This window comes from Scleropages formosus, chromosome 23 (assembly GCF_900964775.1).
Source record: "Scleropages formosus chromosome 23, fSclFor1.1, whole genome shotgun sequence".
Lineage (NCBI taxonomy): Eukaryota > Metazoa > Chordata > Actinopteri > Osteoglossiformes > Osteoglossidae > Scleropages > Scleropages formosus.
The window spans coordinates 10143803-10164018 of record NC_041828.1 but is presented as its reverse complement, the minus strand read 5'-3'; the positions used below and the strand labels follow the sequence as shown (position 1 = coordinate 10164018).

The 20216-nt window shown below is 47.9% G+C and overlaps 1 protein-coding gene across 2 annotated transcripts in view; it reads left to right on the top strand.

The window, feature by feature from the left end:
• The first annotated feature begins 11884 nt into the window (after positions 1–11884).
• nfatc1 (nuclear factor of activated T cells 1) overlaps positions 11885–20216 on the top strand; it is a 50493-nt gene continuing 42161 nt past the window's right edge. Inside the window, exons 1-3 of one of the 2 annotated variants that reach the window (XM_029248189.1) lie at positions 11885–12285; positions 15454–16510; positions 18161–18320. In XM_029248189.1, the coding sequence (XP_029104022.1) occupies positions 12195–12285; positions 15454–16510; positions 18161–18320 (1308 nt within the window). In that variant the 5' untranslated portion in view covers positions 11885–12194. Of the gene's footprint in view, positions 12286–15453; positions 16511–18157; positions 18321–20216 lie in introns of both variants that reach the window. The other variant, XM_029248188.1, reaches the window with a different exon arrangement.

The following is a 20216-nucleotide window of genomic DNA, read 5'->3' as shown; positions in this document are numbered from 1 at the left end:
TCATACAGTTCACAAAACCCAAAATCAAAAACAGTTTCACATTTGTGTTAGCAATCATACATTAATGCTGACATGCTGGAATAAACATCTGTGGTATCAAAGCCTGATACTGTTGCTTATGAATTAAGGCGATTCTGAGCGGGTGCAGTGTTATACGGGGGGGCCGTAACTGAATGAATACGCTAGTTAAGATTAGCAGCTACGTGCCCAGTGCCTTCAGCACATCCAGCGTATGGTATAAAGTGCAGGCCTGCAGCAGTGCGAGAGCAGGATTTCCTGTCCTTTGCTTTAAGGTCTCAGACAATACCGTAGAGCTGGGCTGCCCAGTCTGGTCCCAGTGATCCGCAGGGTGTTTGGCCTTTTGTTCCAGCCTTCATCGCAGACTCAAAGCCACTTACTCTTTTTTTTTTTTTTTTTTTTTTATTCAGAATGCAAAAGCTCACATTTGAAGTGTTTGGTAATAGAAGCCTGAACCCTAAGTTTGGTGAGCTGCGGCTGCAGATCTTCATCAAGGCGCTGAAAAGCGATGAAGGAAAGCTGCTTGAGCTGCAGCTCCTTCTCAGGCCCATGTGGACGTGACAGCATCGATAAAACATGTTTCCAGAAATAAGGCAAGGCAACAATCACTAAGTCGCATAGCTATAATCATTCATAATCATACAACTGAGCAGAAAAATGCATACGGTATATATTTTACAGTTTACGTTTGCCGTCCCTTTAGATGGTAAATAGAACATTCAGGTTCCTCCTCCTGAAAATGTATTGATACTTTTTATAATTGTATGGCAAACAGGCCCTGAAATCAAGAAGCAGAAGGTGCTGTAGAGGTTGGACCAGTGTTCAGCTCTTCACTTCTGTACAACACTAACAGAGAACTGTCAGCGAAAGGAATAAATGGTACTAAAGCACATGGTGTTTATATTCTGGTCAACCACCTGCGTTTGCCTTTCCTTGCAGAGTGAAAAAGAACAGCCAGCGGCTTTCCTGCTTATTCATATCCATATTACTGTCAAGGCAATCCTTATTCGATAATAAAGCAATTACTGATTGTCATACAACTCTTAAAATGATGCCAGAAGAAAACACAGGGTCAATAAGTAAACAACAACAGTGGAACACACAGAGCATTAAACGAGGAGAGTTGTGTGTCTCAACATTTTACACCATTTTACACCACTCTCCAAGCCCTTCTAATACTGTGATCTGACTATAGAGGCAAAATAGAGAGATTTCCATTATTCAATACAGGAAATGGTTCTCAATAAATGGCAGCCCGCCCTAAAAAGCTCTTTATGGGCTGGAGTGTAAGCAGCGGGACGACATACCTAATGTACCCTGACACCCGTTCAGTAAATAAACCGAAATCTCAGATACCTTCACTCCGTACACGATTACATGGATTTCCTGGCAGAGTGGAAACTGGATCGCCGAGGTCAGATCATTAGTGCCCATCTTCCCCAAAGTGTGCGTACACTGGAAAGATGTGTGCGTCTCCTGCCGGCACAAGCGCTTCCCCCCGAAAGTAAGTAAAGCCATCTCACCGTGAGATTGGGCCATGATTTTTTTTTTTTTATTTGTTTCTTTTTGTTTGTTTGCTTCTCTGCCAAACTTCTCTTTAAGTAAAGCCACCTGTGGGACATAACAGTGTGGGGCTTCATGTGGAAGAGCTCGTTCCCACGGCAACCGGTCCTGAGACTGGTAGCGCCGTTTCGCGTGCTCACCGTTCTCCCACCGCAGGCCCCCCTCCGATGGTCCGCAGGACATTCAGGCTTCCCAAATGTTTGTGGTCTTGTAGACCGCGCTGTGACACACACGCACGCACACGCGGCCGAGCGTAAAGGAGAGGCTGACTCCTCCCGCACATTTTGCGAAATAATGGAAAATGATGGCTTTCATCCTTTATCTCATTAATGGCTGCGCTTCCGTGTGAGATGTGCTTCACCGCAGTGCTCCTCAATACGCTCGCAGCTGTGTTTGTTCCCGGGCCAAAACTTTCAGAAATCCCTCAGCGCTTTCCCTACACCAGGCTGCACAGATCTGCTTCTTCTTGGAATTTTAACACAAATCTTTTTGAGTTACTGTTAAAACTGTAAAATTGATTCGAGCTTGGGGGGCGCGGTGGCGCAGCGGGTTGGACCGGGTCCTGCTCTCCGGTGGGTCTGGGGTTCCAGTCCCGCTTGGGGGGCCTTGCGGCGGACTGGCATCCCGTCCTGGGTGCGTCCCCTCCCCTCAAGCCTTGCGCCCTTGTGTTGCTGGGTTAGGCTCCGGCTTCCCGTGACCCTGTATGGGACAAGCGGTTCAGATAGAGTGTGTGTGTGTGTGAGATTTGAGCTTTTCACTGAAAATTGTACTTTTTTTTTTTTTTTTTTCCTTCAGGTAGCACAGGGCCCAGGTTTCAATCCCATCTCCTGCTGTAGCTCCCTTGAGCAAAGTTCTCGCCCCGAACTGATATCGTAGGAATGTCCCTGCTGCGTAAATGAGGAAATACCGTAAATGTAAGTAGCTTAGTGTGTCAGCCAAACATTTCAAGTCACTTTTGGAGAAAAAGCGTCGGCTAAATTAAAAAGATCACTGAATGCCACTTGTCCCAAGGTGACAGTCGCGCATACCGAGAGTTTACCGCGCTGTTTCTCGTCTCCACGATTGGCTCCTGTCTCCCACGCTGCACAGCACTCCTCTCTACCGCCAAGCTAATGACAGGTCGATGAGAGGCTGTACGCCTGTCCCTCGCTACTGTACCCTGCGCCGCTCGTGAGTCGCCCGTGACCTTAAACCGAAAGGTTACTCGGCAACCAGAATCAAAGCGAGGCAAACGGGACAGGGACCGCACGTGTCACGGAAGGGCTCCTTCGGCCCACGTGTCCTCTAGTCTCGGTGTTTCCTAGCTTGCCTTACACACACGGGCTGCTGGCATCACTTCGACACACACTTCTGTCTACACCGATCACTTCATCCACCCAGGATTTCTCCCCTCGCATTTTCGTCATCAATCATCATTTATCCAAAACCTTTGTCCAAGGTGACCTATAGCGCTTTGTTTGTACACTAAGCTACTTTAAATTGTACTTATTATTATAAAGGAAAGTTAAATATGTGTTCACCAAAAAAAATGCTGGAGAAACCCCCACAGCTGGTGGTGAAACCTGCAGAGAAACAGAAGTAAAGTGTTGTAAGGACAGTGCTCTCAGTGGTAACTATATATATTGATTAGAAATATGTGTATATTTCAAATATGTGTGTGCCTGTATGTGTGTGTGTATATATATATAAATATAATATACACACATATTTATATTTTATGTCATCATTGTTCCATTATTTTTGTGTTCACATCACACTAGTGTGTTATATATGCAGTATATATATATATATATTATATATAAACACACTTTTGCGTGATGGGAAAAATATATATTTATATATACAGACACATGTAGATATAGTTCCACTGTGAGTTCTGGCCTTATAACACATTTCATACTTATTACCCATTTATACAGCTGGACGATTTCTACTCTGCCCTCTACAAGGGTGCTACGGCAGGAGGCTTTTCACCGGAAGGCAACATCATTAAGGTTACGCTGCTCTACTGCATGTAAATGAACAGAGGGAGGAGAAATCTGAACATTTTACTCAACATTTCTTCTTGTTTCATTGCTTTCTGCCGCATCTGTGCGCTGACGTTGAGTCCCGCTCACAGAAGACAGCAGCTCTGCTTGAGCGGAAGGTGCAGTACGGTACCGCAGGGGAGCAATGTCGAATAAAAAGGACGTTTCCAGAAAACATAAACCAGCTTTATGAGCATGTAGTCTGGCATTCCTTGATTTCTGAGCATTTCCAAACATGTAATTATCTCTGAATCGATGTTATAGCAGAGATTAACATGGCCACTTTGAGGTCTTTCGCATTGTTGCACAACCCTTGCGTGAAGCCTGGAGAGTCTCTTTCAGAGCGGGCCGCCTTCGCCCGCCTTCGCCCGCCCGCCCGCTCCCCTTTTATGGAACGCGAGAGGAGAAAAATAGCACGGTTATTAAACAGAAAATAAGTATGAGAACTGTCTGGAACATTTTCTGAGTCAAAAGCATTTTTTTTTTTTTTGCTGCAGAAAGGACCGCAATTATGTTATTATACTATTTGGTTACTACAAGGAGTAAACTTGCTACTCCAGTGGTATTTCGCTCGCTTGGATTCGCTGTGGAATCACTGTAGGGCACCCTGTTCAAATTAAAGCGAACGTGGCCAACAAAGATGGAATTACCAGCAATTATGGTCCAGCTTTTGGCAGGAGAGGGGGCATTGCCCGGGGCCGGGGGGAGGGGGGCAGATTGAGGGCAGGGCGGGGGACACTTCTCCCTCCGTTCCGCCTAGGAATAACATCTCAGCTGCTGACAGCTCCGTTTCTGTAACACGGGTCTTCCAAGCTGCTAAGTCACCCGCCTCGTACCTTTCGGGGCAACGGGGGCACGGTGTCGCTTTTGGTCTCACGCAGACCCTCGTTCCCGAGCCATCGAACACTTGACCTCTTTCATTTTTCATAAATCTATGAGAACGTGAATGGACGCTCATCCAAGTTGTTTCACAATGTCCTGCGCTGCGCGTTCAGGACAATCTCCGGCGCAGAGTTTTGACGCTAAGCGCCACGAGAACGATTACGGTAAAACGGTGCGCTCGACGTCGTTTCCGCAGCATGAGCGGCAAGGGAGCTAAATCCGCGTCATCGATTGAAACGTCACGTGCAAAACTTTCGCCGATTTGCCACGTGTGGAGCCACATATTTCATCTCAAGCTACTTGTCTTTTCGTTGAGCGTGAGATTCGTGGAGTTCTAACGTGTATTTAACATTTTTATATCGGTGAATCATCCGTACGTCCATCCGTCCAGCTGCAGTGGAAAAATATTAGTTGTATTTCAAAAACACATTATTTCAGTTGTGTCCATGCGGCTTAAGTCATGACTCTGACTATTCTTCACAAGGCCTCGCTTCATATTTTCCAGCACATCTCTGTCCAGCCTTTTTGTTTTCGTTCTTTAATAGAGACGTGTGGTGCAGGGCGCTCCAGAACACCTTCGCATTCCCTCCTTAGCCACCCGGATGGCGGTGTGTGGCAGAGTTTTGACCCTCTTTCGGCCAATATCCTGCCAGAGCTACAGAAGCGGTCAAGCACATACACGCATACACACACGCACAAGAACCTCCTTGCCAACCTGCTGCTATTGCACTAGGCTCCCTGTGTCAGGCGAGGGTTTATGTTTTAAAGAAGAGTGCAGACAGTGGACACGTTGAGAGAATATCGCAAATCTCTGTCACCAGTGTAAATGCGCCCTGCGTCGAGCAGTTTGTCAAAAGCGGCGTTTTTTAAATCGCTTCAACATGTCGCTCTAGGTGTGCGTCACGTGACACTTTCGAAATCTCGATTTATAAAGCAACGCAAAGGCGTTAACGTGGATATTTAAATTTCGGACTTGGGGTCGTTCTGCCTCCGCACTGGTCTTGCACGTCATTGCATACGTGTAACAATATCACAGATGGCCATTTGGTATGAATGTGACTGGCATAATTGCTGTTGTTACGGTCTGACCGTCTACTTTTACAAGCCATTTAGTGGATTGAACAAAAGGCACCGGGCAGACGTCGCATCAAAGAAAGGCCTTGTATCTGCTCTGCCGGGCGTTGAATAGGAAAAAGGGCATAAATAGGAACGAGCGAGAGGGCCGTAAGAAAAGGCTAATTGCCCCGTCAGAAAGCCGTCGGACAAAGTCGCATCTGGGCTTTCCGACGGAGCTGAATGCGGAGAGGAGCTCGGCGCTGGGCGGCCTGGGGAATAGCAGCTTTAGAAAACTCCCTGCGAGCTGGAGCACGGCCACGGTATCCCGGCAACGGCCTCAAACACCAGGAAACAGTGCAGGGGATTCCGTCACTGCGCCAGGGAGCAAGGGAAGCATTGACGTGGGACAGGAAAGCCGAGCGGAGAAAGAGGCCGGCCTCCCGGTCCCCCGGCCCCCCGGCCGCCGCGCCCGGCCCGGTCCCGCCCCGCCCGGCCCGGCCCCGCCCCGCCCCCGAGCCCCGTCTCCCGCCGGCACGTCTGCGCAGACAAACATGCAGATGTCCTTTTCACGAGTCATGCACCCGCCACGCCTCCTCCAGCAGAAGTGCGTCCTCAAACGTCTCACTGTAGTAAAGTCTATCATTGGAAACTATGCCACGGCTATTTATACACTTTTTATGGGATGGCAGCTAGAGACGGATCATAAAACAGCAGTCGCAGTTTGCATTTTGCTCTCTATGGAAAAAAAATAAGCTTTATATAAACACTCACTCACACACACACACAAAACAACATAGAGTCGTCATCCTCTACCTTTTGGACACCTCCGAACGAGCGTGTGACTCGGCAGTCAAGTGGAAATTAATGAACGTGTCCTTATTTTAGGTACAGCACGAATTATATCATTTCACGTCTGGCTGCTCCCTTCATGTTGAGGGCGTGATGTTGTTGTTGTTGTTGTTGATGATGTTGTTTACAGGTCATCCTGGGAGCGCTCTGGCGTTAAACAGGCCACTCCAGCAGTGAGACGGAAACTATTTTACCAGCCTAAGTCCATGCGGTGCCGTCCCAACGGAGCGCAAAGTGAACTGCCAGAAACGGAGAGGGGAGCCGCCAGTAAGCTTCACACGTGCGCTTTGCGTGTTTGCAGCTGTGCCGTATGTTCGCAAGGTGCGGAAAATGGGGCAAATTGCTGAGTTGCACGGGGATCTAGGCTTTTCGGTCATCGGTGCCATTAGGAGATCGTGGCAGGTTGGGGACATTGTCCTGTACCTGTCCACTCTGGCCTGTCCCCTTTAATCACGCTTGTACTTCCAGGATGCGCTCTGGACCTCTGCAGCCCTCACTCGGACAAGTAGTTATGGGCAGTGAGCGAGAGTGCTTTAAGATCACAGAAAAACTGAACATAGAGGTAAAAAAAAAAAATAAAATAAATAAAAGCAGTAAGTGACATAAGAAGGTCGAAGAGTGCAGAAAAGTCATTGATGCTTCTTTGTGCAGTTAAATATGCTGTATGAAAAGAGGCCATATGACTGCAGTCCTTTCCTCAGCCCTCTTCTCTGAAGAAGTGTGTTATATCATCACATTCTTGAGACCGGCGGCTCAATTCTTGGAAACCAGTTCAGAATAATTCAAAAATAACCGCTGCACCCAGGAATTATGTGTGATAACTGTAGGCAGATGCCAGGCAAATTAAATGCGTATTTATATTCTGTATGGTACTGCTTAAAATAAACAAGCCTCATTCAAAATATCTGTCCAAGGCTACTTTCTGGGGGTGTTTTCTAGCAGTGGGTTTTAAGCTCTGGATAAAGGCATTTTACAACACTTCAGACTTCGAAAGCCCTGGTAGTAAAAGAACTTGGCATAAACCGTGGTTTAAATCATTGTAATAGACCTTGATGTGACAGTCATAGAGCAGGCGAATGGAACTGTTTGGTCTCAAGATATTTTCTTTTTACAGACTGGATTGAAACAATACTGAACTAATAATTTTTTCAAAAGAAAAGAGTAAAATCTAAACGCACTCAAATTGGACGTTGAAAATGTGCCAGTGAGTCTGCTTCTTTTGAGGAAGATTCCCTTTACGATTCCGCCACGAGATCCTCTTCCTCGCACCATGTGGAAAATATTTTCTCCCCGGGGGCAAGGACGCAGTCATGGAGTGTGTTATTTGTCATTTTTTTTTCTTCTTTTCATAACAAAACACACACACGCTGTCTCATAGGCTTTTATCTAGCTCTTTAGCCAGGTTCTCGATACGTGGTGTGAGTAGCAGGAAAACGACATCTAAAATTAATGGTGTCATCATAATACAAAATATCATCACAAAATATATGCCGGTGTGTTTTACTTCCTAGTCTTTTTCCTTATAGTGACAAGTAATTAACAATTAGTTTTCCTCTAACATCATGAAAAGTTTCAACTAAAAATACATTTATTCATTTAGCTGATGTTTTTCTCCAAAGAAACTTACAATGTTAAGCTACTAACAATTATTTACCAATTTACACACCGGGGTAGTTTTATACTGGAGCACTTTAGGGTAAGCAACTTGCTCATGAGTACTACAACTGGAGGTGAGGTCTGAACCTGCGACCTCTCGGTCCAAAGGTCGCGACTCTAACCTCTAGGGTACCAGCTGTCCCAAGATAGAGGCTGAATACACCGCTTATCATTTTATTTTGTATCGATGTAAAAAAGTTCCCATTTTAAATGTTGCCCTGAGATCTACTGCTATTCCATCCAAGCTGCACTCTGCCTCATTCCCTGCACTTCAAGGATTGACTCTGGTTCACTGCAACCCTGCATTAAATGAGTTTTTGGTGACAACGAATGAATAAATGAATAGAAACGGAAACCTACTTGTGCTGACGTGCTATAAAATTACACGTGTTTGCTTTGTGCTATATAATAAGACATAATTTGCATGCTTGAAATTGATTTTCGGGTGGCAGCTCTAGATGATTCAGATGATTCATGAGATGTACCTTTAACCGCACGTGGGGTGGAAAAACGAGGCGGTGAGCCGAAGCCACGCGGACTCTAATGTCAAGCGTCAATTAGCAACGGCGGGGCTATTTATTAACTGTGGCTTTGGAAAGTGTTTACTGCGGCCCAATCTCAGTTTCACATCGCGGAAAGGCAGTGATACCCTGCTGCCGTGATTAGGCTTCCTGCCGCTGAGTGAGACGTTTCCATGAGGTCAAGGGGATAAATGGGGTCATTTTGCCTGGACGAAGCGCATCCCATTCAGCCTCAACGGTGAATTAAATAGTTAGCGTTTTGTAATTCGCCGAATTTTACTTATGTAATTGCTAACTGGCACCCCACACAAGAGGTCCTTTTCTTGAGCGTCAACAGGAGACAGTGAATTAACTGTGTTACAAATGACTAGATCTGCTTTCAGACTCATTTTGCCCCGTTTGGCTCACAAGCCGAACAAGTTATTTTTTCAAAGTGCGACGTGACACAGTCAAATGCGTTCCCCTTGTCGGTAACAATTCAAGTAGACATCGCAGCCGGCCTCAGAGGTTTAACATAACTGAAATACTCAGATATGTCTTCTCAAAGTGCTTAAATAGTGTCTTCTTGTGTCTGTTTGATGACCCTTAACTCGGGAATTGATCCATTTTCGCGGGGCTTTATGTGGAATGTCAAACATGCGCCGAGACAAAAAAAAAATCTCTCTATAGGGTGTGACTCAATTAATATCATAGTTTCCTTGCGGTTCGAATGCTGATGACTTCAAAAGGCCGAGCGCAGCGCCGGGGGGGTGTCGGGGGGCGCGTGCGTCCAACGCCGCGCTGCAGCGGTACTTCCTCTTTTCACAGATTTGCAGCCTCTTACTAAGTGTCCATGTGATGATTGTCATGTTCCAGCTGTTCCTTTATCGGGCGCGATGCCGCTGCTCCTAGAGGTTTTAAAATAAAGGCCTTCTGCGATGTCCAGACATGCCTAAGATAGCTCGCAGCGCCTCTTCATTGTGAGCGTTAAGCCTGCTTAAATATGCGCCTCTATAAATAGCGACTCATGGAAAAAGACGTAGAAGTCTGAATTTCCACACCAAATCTCAGCGCTGCGCGAGCGCGTACTTTAGTCACTGCCCTCGCAAAGCCAAGCGTTTATTTTGATCTGGTCTCTTTCAAAACTATTTATAAGCAGGAATTGCGGTTTGTTAATTCAGACCCTATTTTTTTGTGTGTTTTTGGCATCTTTAATTTTTTTTTTGGTACTACCTGGGTGTTGGAGGACAGTGTGCGGTCGTGGGCCCACGTAGGATTTATACCTGCACTTCACAACCGAATCCTAGCGAATTGATTGTTTTATTAGAAATTTCCATTATTCTTTTTATTATAGGTTATTTTCATGTACTTCTCAATCATAAAGCTCACACAAATTTTTGTACTTCTGTGAGTGGAGCTATAATACATATCTTCAGGGCGACACAGCTGCCTTTATTCCTTTTGTGATGCAGCTGAAGTGCAGTGTTAAGAACGGCATAAAAATGTGGCAAAGATTTCAATGGAAAATCGCATGTACTGCTCCCTGCAGGAGAAGGAGTTTCCTTTGCACGTTTGAAGCCCGGAGGACTCGTGTCACTTTTACCAGACGTGTTCTTTCTCTCGATTAAATTGCATCGTTCCAGATATTTTCTTCATTATTGGTTTATCAAAGCGCCAAAGAGCTGCGAAAATGAAAAAAGCAGCAAGTTCTACGATTGCTTCACTTTACAAATTATGATGAATATCTGCTTCAGAAAGAGCAGCGTAATAATTTAGTGTAAAACATTACAGAGGATTAAACTTCTCATAAATCTCCACGAAAGATATTCCATATGTTTTTGGTTTAACGCAGGCATGTCATAAACAGCCTGCTTCGGCCATCGTGGCGTTACCCCAGAAGTATTGTATCATTATGTAAAATTGAGGCAATTATCATTTGAAGTACATATGCATCCCATCACTGGTGAATTGCGCCGAAAGGTCTGTGACTTTGAGCTCCAATGAAAGAATGGAAGATGATATGGATTCACAGGGATGGGCCTTTTCTCTCATTGTCCAGATTTTCGCAGCCCAATTAATGAGCAGCTGCAAATAAACTGCGTGTGTCCAGGAGAGCAATATTTACAGACTTATGCGCACAAGACAGAGCACATCAGTGAATGAGAGTTGCTTTCTTATGTTTCTGATCCGCTTTCGAATGACACCTAAGTGCAAACCTGGCAGTGATTTCATTTTGTATATAAATGTGTATTGACCTGTAGTCTGAAATACCAGCTTTTTGTGTTACGAAGTCAGTATTTCTGCGTTCTTTTTTATTGAAACCCAATACCCCGAGCAAAGGAACTGGTTGATATACATATTTTTTTCTTCTTATTATTATTATCATTATTATTATTATTATTATGGGGGGCGCGGTGGCGCAATAGGTTGGACCGGGTGCTGCTTTCCAGTGGATTTGGGGTTCGAGTCCCACTTGGGGTGCCTTGTGATGGACTGGTGTCCTGTCCTGGGTGTGTCCCCTCCCCCTCCGGCCTTCCGCCCTGTGTTGCCGGGTTTGGCTCCGGTTCCCCGCGACCCCGTATGGGACAAGCAGTTCAGAAAGTGTGTGTATTATTATTATTATTATTAAAGTATTTCCCAGTTTTATACAACTGGAGAAATGTAGGGTAAGTACCTCCATCAAGGGTACTACAGCAGGAGAGGGGAGATCCTTAAACACTGCGTCACCTTTACACACCTTGTATGTGAGTCTCTCGCTATATAGACTGGTTATATCTTTATTATTGTATTGTAGTATTATCGTTATGTTATCATGGTTATATTACCTTTCTTATTACAGCATTTGCCCAAAATAACCTACCCTAACTAAGCTGGATAGTTTTTAACTAGAGTAATTCGGGGTAAGCAGCAGGGTACTTCAGGGGAAGGGGGATTCGGCGCGTTAATGGAAAGCCGTAATCACTGCGCCACCTGATGGGGGGATCATGTCCTTTATAATGAATTGAATGTATCTAACCATGATTGTACTGTATATACACTAAGTATTCAAAGGTAACGGGGCGCTTGTGCTCTTCCTTCATTAGTTTAGACTTAACTTTTATTGCTGGAATTATCGATCTGCTCGCCGACGTTACATCCCATGTTAGCCTACATGCTTTTACAGCGCGACCCAAGCGCGTGTCAAACTTGTTCGAAGTCTTCTCTTCAAAGGAGGAGAACGAAGGAGGCCACGAGACACGCGGCGTCAGAGCGGAGGGGCGGCGCGCCGCGCGGGAGGTGTTTCCCAGCTTTAAAAAGCCCGAGCGGACGCGCCCGCCGCGCTGTCAAAGCGCGTGCGTCACTCGCACCCCGGGCTGCATGGAAACCCGAGTCGGAGAGACGGAGCGAGCAGACGGGGAGCGCGCGCGCGCGCGCGAGACAGAAGCGCACCTCCGCCGGGCATGAAGTCCCCTTCGCCGCTCCGACGTCTCCCGCGCTTCTCCTAACGAGAAATTTTCTCTCTTCCCCCTTATTTTCCCTAAATGAAAACACTGTTCTCGAGCTCTTTCTTCTTCTTCTTCTTCTTCTTCTTCTTGCTCCTCTTGCCCGCTCGCGCGCTCTAGACCGCGCGGGATATACCGAGAGCGCGCTGGCGGCTCGCTGGATGCAGCAGCAGGACGCCCCCCTGCGGAGGAGCCCGCTCGCGCTGCGCCTCTTCACGAGCCACGGCGCCGGAATGAAGTCCGCCGAGGAAGGTAAGGCTCCCTCCCTCTCGCTCGCTGGCTCGCGCTCGGATCACCTGCACCCCCTCCCCACCCCTCCCCTCCAGTCCCATTCGCGTGATGCGAGGGCCCAGCAGGGGGCGCAGTGGTTAGTGCTCTCTCCGTGCAGCCTGAAGGTAGTGAGTGAGTGAGTGAGTGAGTGAGTGAGTACAACTGCTGTGCAAATGGGTAAATCGGTGTAACGTGGAGAGTCTCACAGTGTCGCGGGTCACCCTGGACCCAGCTGTCAGACAGATGGAAGTAAAGGAAGTAAAAAGTGTGTATTGGACCGCTCTAGCTGGGGCGTCTGACTCCCGCTAAGTGTAGAGAACTGATGGGTCCGCATGTTGATTTGGTTACTCTCTGTGTGTGTGTGTGTGTGTGTGTGTGTGTGGTGGGGATTCGGTCCCTCGGTGCCCCCCCCCCCCCCAGGTCTCTTAGCCGTTCTTAATTTACTCCAAGTTCTCGGGGACACAGTGAGAAGCAGTAGACCAGGTGGCCCCTGGAGGAGTGGAGGCGCCCACACATGCATCATGAGAAATACTGTACCTGTTACTTGTCCGCTCGGTACCCTGTTTGAATAGGATGCTGTATGTTTTCAAACAGCGGTGTGAGAGTGGCAGCTTCTCATTAAAAGTACTTATTAATAACTCTAACAGTAATGGCGCACATCCTCCTGTGTCGGACACTTATTGGATGTTTGTACTGGGAGTGTTGTTTGTAACACACACACACACACACCATCCCTAAATGTCTGCTATAAGGGTGTGTGCATACTCTGGCAACTCCAGGGACCTGCTCTCTGCCACCTTCTGTTTCAATTTCAAATGGCTTCTTCATCAATTCCTCTTATTAAGATGTAATATAATACAGATATAAAATCTGTTCAGCTGACTAGTTATTCCAAAAATTAAACGCCAACTCTACTTGTATTCAGTGAAAGGTGACCTTCTTAATGTCCCCCACAACTAAACCGGCAGTAGAAATTAGTGCTGCACTAATCAAACCCTAATTGACTTTATGCACTTTTTAGTTTAGTCGAGCATAAACTAATATTTGTTTTTTGAATTTTTACCATCGCTCATCAAAATCTGCCTTAAAGAACCGTAATGGATGTGCAGTGATTCATGATTAACAGTTATGATGTTAGACTATTTTTGGGAATCCTGCTGCATAGATGCAATGTACGTGTCATTCATCGTATGACCAGGCCGTTCCTCGTCCGTTTCCTCAAAGAGCCGTTTGTAATTAGTCGAAATATTGGATGTTTTGGTGAGTGCTGTGGCTTGGAGAGACCTCGCGTGATGGATGCTTCCTAAGTGGGACCATGTGTACGTGATGAAGCCGTACGTTGCCGTGACTTTACAGGGGGATCTTTAACTCCTGTGCTGATGTCATGGTCTTTGTGGGTTCGGCTGAGGGATGTTGGGTCCCATTATTAATTTCAGCTTCTGTAAATGTTGTCTTGTAAGCCTGGTAATGGGTTGCAGACAGGAGCCCTGGCGGCAGCGGTGGCGGCGACGGCGAGCTCTTTTGGCTGGGGGAGACACATCACCGCACCGCCTTACCGCCGTGCTGACTGCAGCAGTATTGTTTAGGCCCCCCTCCTCAACACACACACACACACTCTCGCTCTCCGCGATGCAATCTGCAGCCAGATATTTGTGGTTAGTTCTGTGTGTGTGTGTGTGTGTGTGTGTGTGTGTGTGTGTGTGTGTGTGTGTGTGTGTGTGTGTGTGTGTGTGTGTGTGTGTGTGTGTGCGTGTGTGCGCGCGCGCGCGCACGCGTTCCCCCCCCAAGGTTCTCAGGTCCTGTTCTGATGCATGACTGGCACTGATTTAAATTTAGCAGCCACACATGACATGCTTAAAAAATGACTTTTCTGGTTAAAATCAGTATGTTAGTTGTATTAACATGTCACATGGAGTTAATTTTCTTACCATATTTAAGCTGTTTAAAGTATCAGAGAGGCTGTCATAATTCTACTCCATCTGATATAACTATTACCCTGGTCAGCAGTGTTATCTGCCTGTCTTTTGGAACGTGGACACTTTGTTTTGCGCTTCGTTGCGACGTAAATCTCATTTATGAGAGATCAGGGTGTTGATGTCCCAGAGACAGCTGGTAATGTAGTGGTTAGAAGTGCTGCCTTTGGGACCCCTAGTTGTAGGTTCAAGTCCCACTTCCAGCTGTAGTACCCTTGAGCAAGGCACTTTCCCTGAATTGCTCCAGTAAAACTACTCACCTCTACATGGGTGAATAACTGTAAGTAACTTAACATTGCAGGTTGCTTTGGAGAAAAATGTCACCTAAATGAATAAATGTAACTGTGATGTATTCCGGAACAAACACAATGTACTTGAGTGCTTTGAGACAAACCTATAAATTAGTTGACTGCAACATAACCGGAAAGCTCTGCTGACTATATGTTTGCTGTGTAGGGACATACTAAGAATAACTAACACACACACATACACGCTGTCTGAAACCGCTTGTCCTGTGCAGGGTTGCGGCGAACAGAAGCCTAACCCGGCAACACGGGTCACAAGGCGGGGGGGGCGCCAGTCCATCACAAGGCACCCCAAGCAGGACTCGAACCCCAGACCCGCCGGAGAGCAGGACCCAGCCAAACCCGCTGCACCACCACACCTCCCCCCTCAAGAATAATAGGCTATTGTTAATTATTCATTTAACTGCTATTCTTAAGAGGCAGCTTACAATGTTAGGTTTTTAGACTGTTACTATGATTTACTCTTTTATACAGTTGGGTATTTTTTCTCTATCAGTTGAGGGTTAGTACCTTGATCAAGAATACTACAGCAGGATGTGGGATTCAGACCCAGGTTTTCTGAGTACAAGGCGACGGCTGTATCGACTAAACCACCTGCTGCTGCTGCTATCTGTGCTCATCTGTGCCAAGTGCTGCTAAACATCCGTGGTGAAATGACGGTAATATAATGGCGAAAGCCACCTATTAGCTGTTATTTGCCGAAGCCCTGTCATAACATGTGGCGCGTGTGGAATGATACTCGTGCGTGAGTATTTGGTGCTGTAAAGCGCGGCAGCTGGACGCGACACGTGGCACAGGTGTTCGGTGAAATGAAAGAGCCGTTTGCCGCCGGGCCTGGACTCACTTTGACCGTTTCCCTCTTTACTTTCCAGATGCGTACAACTACAGCCCGAACGCCGGTTTATCAGCTCTATCGAATATATCGCTCCCGTTGAGCATGGGCACCGCTTGCCTGCCTGCTCAGTACCACAGCCTGCAGTCCGGCCCCATCATCTCCGCATCCTCCGTCCATCACAGCGGCTATGGCGTCCACGAGGACAACGGGGCTGCGAGCTACTACGTGTCGCCCGGCATACGTCCCAATGGCGCGCCCGCGCTGGAGAGCCCTCGCATCGAGATCACGGCCTACGGGCAGTTCCCCGAGGATGACATGGAGGAGAGCAGCGTGCCCGTGTCCAAGCAGGTCAACTCCATCGTGACGCTGACGCTGCCCAGCGCCGACGGCTACCGGGACCACAGCTGCCTGAGCCCGGCGAGCAGCCTGTCTTCACGCAGCTGCCACTCGGAGGCGTCCTCCTATGAGTCGGGCATCTCCTATACCTATGACAACTCGCCGCAGAACTCGCCCTGGCAGTCGCCTTGCGTCTCCCCCAAGGGCTCCTCCTCGGTGCACTCGTGCACCCACCTGGGCTCGCCGCACGCCTCCCCCAGCACGTCCCCCCGCGCCAGCGTCATCGACGACGGCTGGATGGGCTCGCGCGGCTCGCGCCCCGCCTCGCCCTGCGGCGGCAAGAGGAAGTACAGCTTCAGCGAGGCCCCCTGCAGGCACCAGGCGTACTCCCCGAACCGCTCGCCCACGCCCTCCCCGCAGACGTCGCCCCGCATCAGCATCGCGGATGACGCGTGGCTGCCCAGCACCAACCAGTACACCAACTCGGCCATCGTGGCCGCCATCAACGCCCTCAGCACGGACGGGGTGGTGGACCTCACCGAGCCCGTTCCCGTGAAGTCGCGCCGGACGAGCCAGGAGCACGGCACCGGCTTGGCCCTCAAGGTGGAGCCCGGAGAGGAGGACCTGAACCCGGGAGATGCTGCTCAGGACGACTACTCCGGCCCTCGCGGTCCCTTCAAGAAGGAGAGCTACTGCGGCGGCTTCCTGGATGTTCCCCAGCACCCGTACTCCTGGCCCAAGCCGAAGCCGTTCATCAGGTGAGGAGGACTTCTTCCTACCGCGCCTCTGTTTCCGGAGCTCGAAAGAACGTCTCTGTGTTAGGAGTCCACCGCAAAATAACTGTTTTCTCCACCTTTCTTTACTCATTGAGGAAGTCAAATCACTTGAAATATCATCAGTTTCTCTCATATTACTAAATTTCTCTAAAGGAGAAGCTGGTATTAGATGACTGCCAGCCCAAGTCCAGCATGACTGCTAACTCCTCTCTCCAGCCAAAAAGGCCTCTCCTGCATTACTGTCTTACGGGCTGGAGTTAAAATAAACACTGCTCTTTAACACGGGGAACATGATACTGAGTAATTATACCTCGCAAACATCACGGCGGCCACCGAAGGCCGTAACCAAGTGGCTTTACCTTTTGAAATCCAGAAAAAAAGCCCTACCTTCAGACCGAGTCACGATCGTGAATTTGTGATCAGCGGTATACCTTATGATGCGGCGAGTCGTGCGTCCAGAAGGCGTGTTGCGCCGGGTTCTTCGAACGGTAAACGATGGGTATTTTGCAGAGCAGATGAGCTGTTTGACAGTTCGGAACCGACGGAGCGAGAAGCATTTGCTCGTTCCCAACTTGATATCGCTCAAAGGTCAAACCGGCGTCCACCGTTTTCCCCCGCTGCTGCTCGAGTGGAGCCGAAGAGCACTGCCGTGCTAGGGATCGTCGGCTTATTCAGCCCCTTCCATTATTTCTTATTTATTATTCAGTTTGTAGCGGTTTGTAGCGACAGGGTGACGCACTGTGCAAGTGTCAGCGTGGAAGGACCCAAAAGAGTAATCAGAGCAGTGTCTGTGAGTAAACAGCACTTGGACAGTGTGTTCCCCCCCACACTGTTTAATAATCTAAAGCAGACACTTTGTTGCATCGTGTCCAGTCCCTCATTCCGTCATCAGTACCACAGCATCTGTCAAAGTGAGCTACCGCTAGCTGCTGCTCAACATATTAAGACCCATTAAAGCTTTTCATATTTGATTCTGTGGAATCGCATATTTGGGAACTAATTTGTTGGAGAAAATTTATAAACGGACGTATAAACGTCTTATTTGTAGTGTATTTTTCTATAATTGTGCACTTTCTTCGCTTGCTTTTGCTGTAACTCTTCAGTTCGCTTTCTAACGACCATTATTTTGACACATTCCGCCGCTTCCCTTTGTCCCACAATCCTGGGGGGAATAAAGTGTTTGATGGAGATAATGTGCGAAAGGACGTGGTGTTGAGAGACGAACGGAGGGAAGCGTTGGCTGGAATAAGCGCATCACCTGGGGAATTGAGGCTGGAACCCTTGTCCTGCTCTTGGTGACATCGTGCTTTGACTGCTCATGAAGAGGAGATGCATGCCTTGTTTTTTTTTTTTTGGTTGCTGTGTTACAAAAAAAGAATATTGACAATTATTTCTTTTGTTCCCTATAGACCATTTGTAGGCCTGGACTTTTTTAAAAATTATATTTGTTGTACCCTTTTTTAGGGTTGATTTTTTTTTTTTTTTTTGGGGGGGTCATATTATGTGTTTAATTTGGAGAATCTGCAGCACTGTGGTCCTCCTAGTCCTGGAGGAAGGAACCCCCCAGAGACTGTTGTTGATGAGCTCTGATCCTATTCCCAATGTGTCCTGTGCGTCTGTTTGCCCCAGCAGCCTGCCCTTGCCAGCCCTCGACTGGCAGCTGCCCTCCTGCTCGGGACCCTACAGCCTGCAGATTGAGGTGCAGCCCAAGTCCCACCATCGCGCTCACTACGAGACCGAGGGGAGCAGAGGAGCAGTGAAGGCATCGGCTGGGGGACACCCTGTGGTTCAGGTACCTTCACGCCAGTGCCACTTTTCCCATTATGCACCGGAGGCACGTTTCCTTGGGCCCACGAAGGAGGGGAGAAATTTGAAAAGCAGGAAAAATAAGGAAGAAAAAACTGAGACAGAAATTTAATGCACCCAAAAGTTCAAATACCGTTTCAAACTGCAGAATTTGTAGGCATTCCCTTGGAAAGTTTCGTTCTTCGGCGTCTCCGCTGTCACGTGGTGTAGCATGAGCGCGGTTTAAAGTGCATCGTGTCGGCCGGGGTACTTCAGTTGGCGTTTAGCCCTCTCTTTGCACATTTTGGAGTGAAAGTTGCATAGGCCCGCGAACAATAAGAAGCCGGCTCTGCCGCACGCTACCCGTCCGCCGCCGCCGCCATCTTCGCCGCCGATCCTGCAGCCGCAGCATCGCCCGGCTGCCTCCCACCTGCCCCAGCTGTGCCCCAGCTGTGCCACACATTTCTCATGCACGCCGAGGTCTGATCGACTGCATAAGCCCGCAGCTGGGACACCGACTTGAGCATAATAACTCCTTGTCCGGTTATGTTTATGACTTGTTGCAAAGCCTAAACTTTGACTCATGGCACAGGAGTTTGCCAGGAAAGGCTAAGCTTTGAAATTGTCCTTGCAGCTGAGACGTTTCATCATGACAATAGTCTGCGTCTGGGAAGGGCAGCTGCCGCGCGGCCGTTCTCACGCACGCTGACGTAATTAACATCAGGCCTGACCGTCAGCCGTGCGTGTTGTGATTGGCGCTAATTGACCGGTCCCGCTTGATTAAAAGAACCCTAATGACACGACACGTGTCCGGGCCGAGTACGTATAACATAAATAGGCTAATTCTGGCTGTAACCGTTTCTGATTTTTGTCAGCGATGAATCTTCAAACGGCAAACCAGAGTCATAATTCAAACAAGCATGAAATGACTGGATGCTTTCGGTCTTTATTGAGCAACACGCAATGTGCCGGCACGCTTTAAGGAGCACGTCTCGGTCGTTGTCCCGCCAGGCGGCGTAGCGGTCAGAGGCGTCACCTTGCGGTTGAAGGATCCGGGTTTGAATTGCCCTAGCAGCCTTAATCGAGGTATTTACCCCGAACGGGTACAGCAGTTAGGACCCTGCTGTATAAATGAGTAAGCAATTTTCAGTAGCATAGTCTACAAACCTAACCCTGTCAAGTCACCTTGGGCAAAGCAGGCAGCGAAATAATAGTTAATAATAATGACATGTCCGTGAAGGCGAGGTTCTGGCACCTGAAGAATTCTCCGAAGTGATCATTTAATGGAATGGCTCCAACTGTGCCAGTTCATATGCTCTAGTTCCCACCGATGTAGTTAGAGACCTTCCCAAGATGCACCGCCTAGCTTTGGACCCTGGATCTGCTCCAGGGTCATTTGTATTACCACATAATTTGCACTGCGGAGGCTCAACTGGCAACGCATGTGAAGTTGCGAGCGCTCTCATAGTGTTTGTCAGCTTCGGGGGGGGTCTCTGGAGGGGGTCTCCCCATTTACATGAGAGGAGAAGAACTTGACGGCGGTACAGCCACTGAGTCTTTGTCATGTTGCCAGCTCAAGATAAATCAAGTGTCTTCTCCCCATAAATGATTTCAATTATATCTCTACTAAGTGACTGCAGAGAAGGAGTTCTGTGAGACAAGTGTCACTGTGCTTCGGCTGGAGTTCGTCTGCACGGGGTAATAATGTCTGAGATGAAGGACGGTGCAATAATGTTTCATGTGGACATAATTCTGTAGTGTGGCTCCTTTTTCTGTCCTCATCACTCCGGTAAAAAATATCCTGCTGTATAAATGGGCAAACCATGATAAGGACCTTAATATGCAAAAAACCAGCATTGTAAGTTGCCTTGTGTTAGAAGATGTATTATTATTATTAGTATGT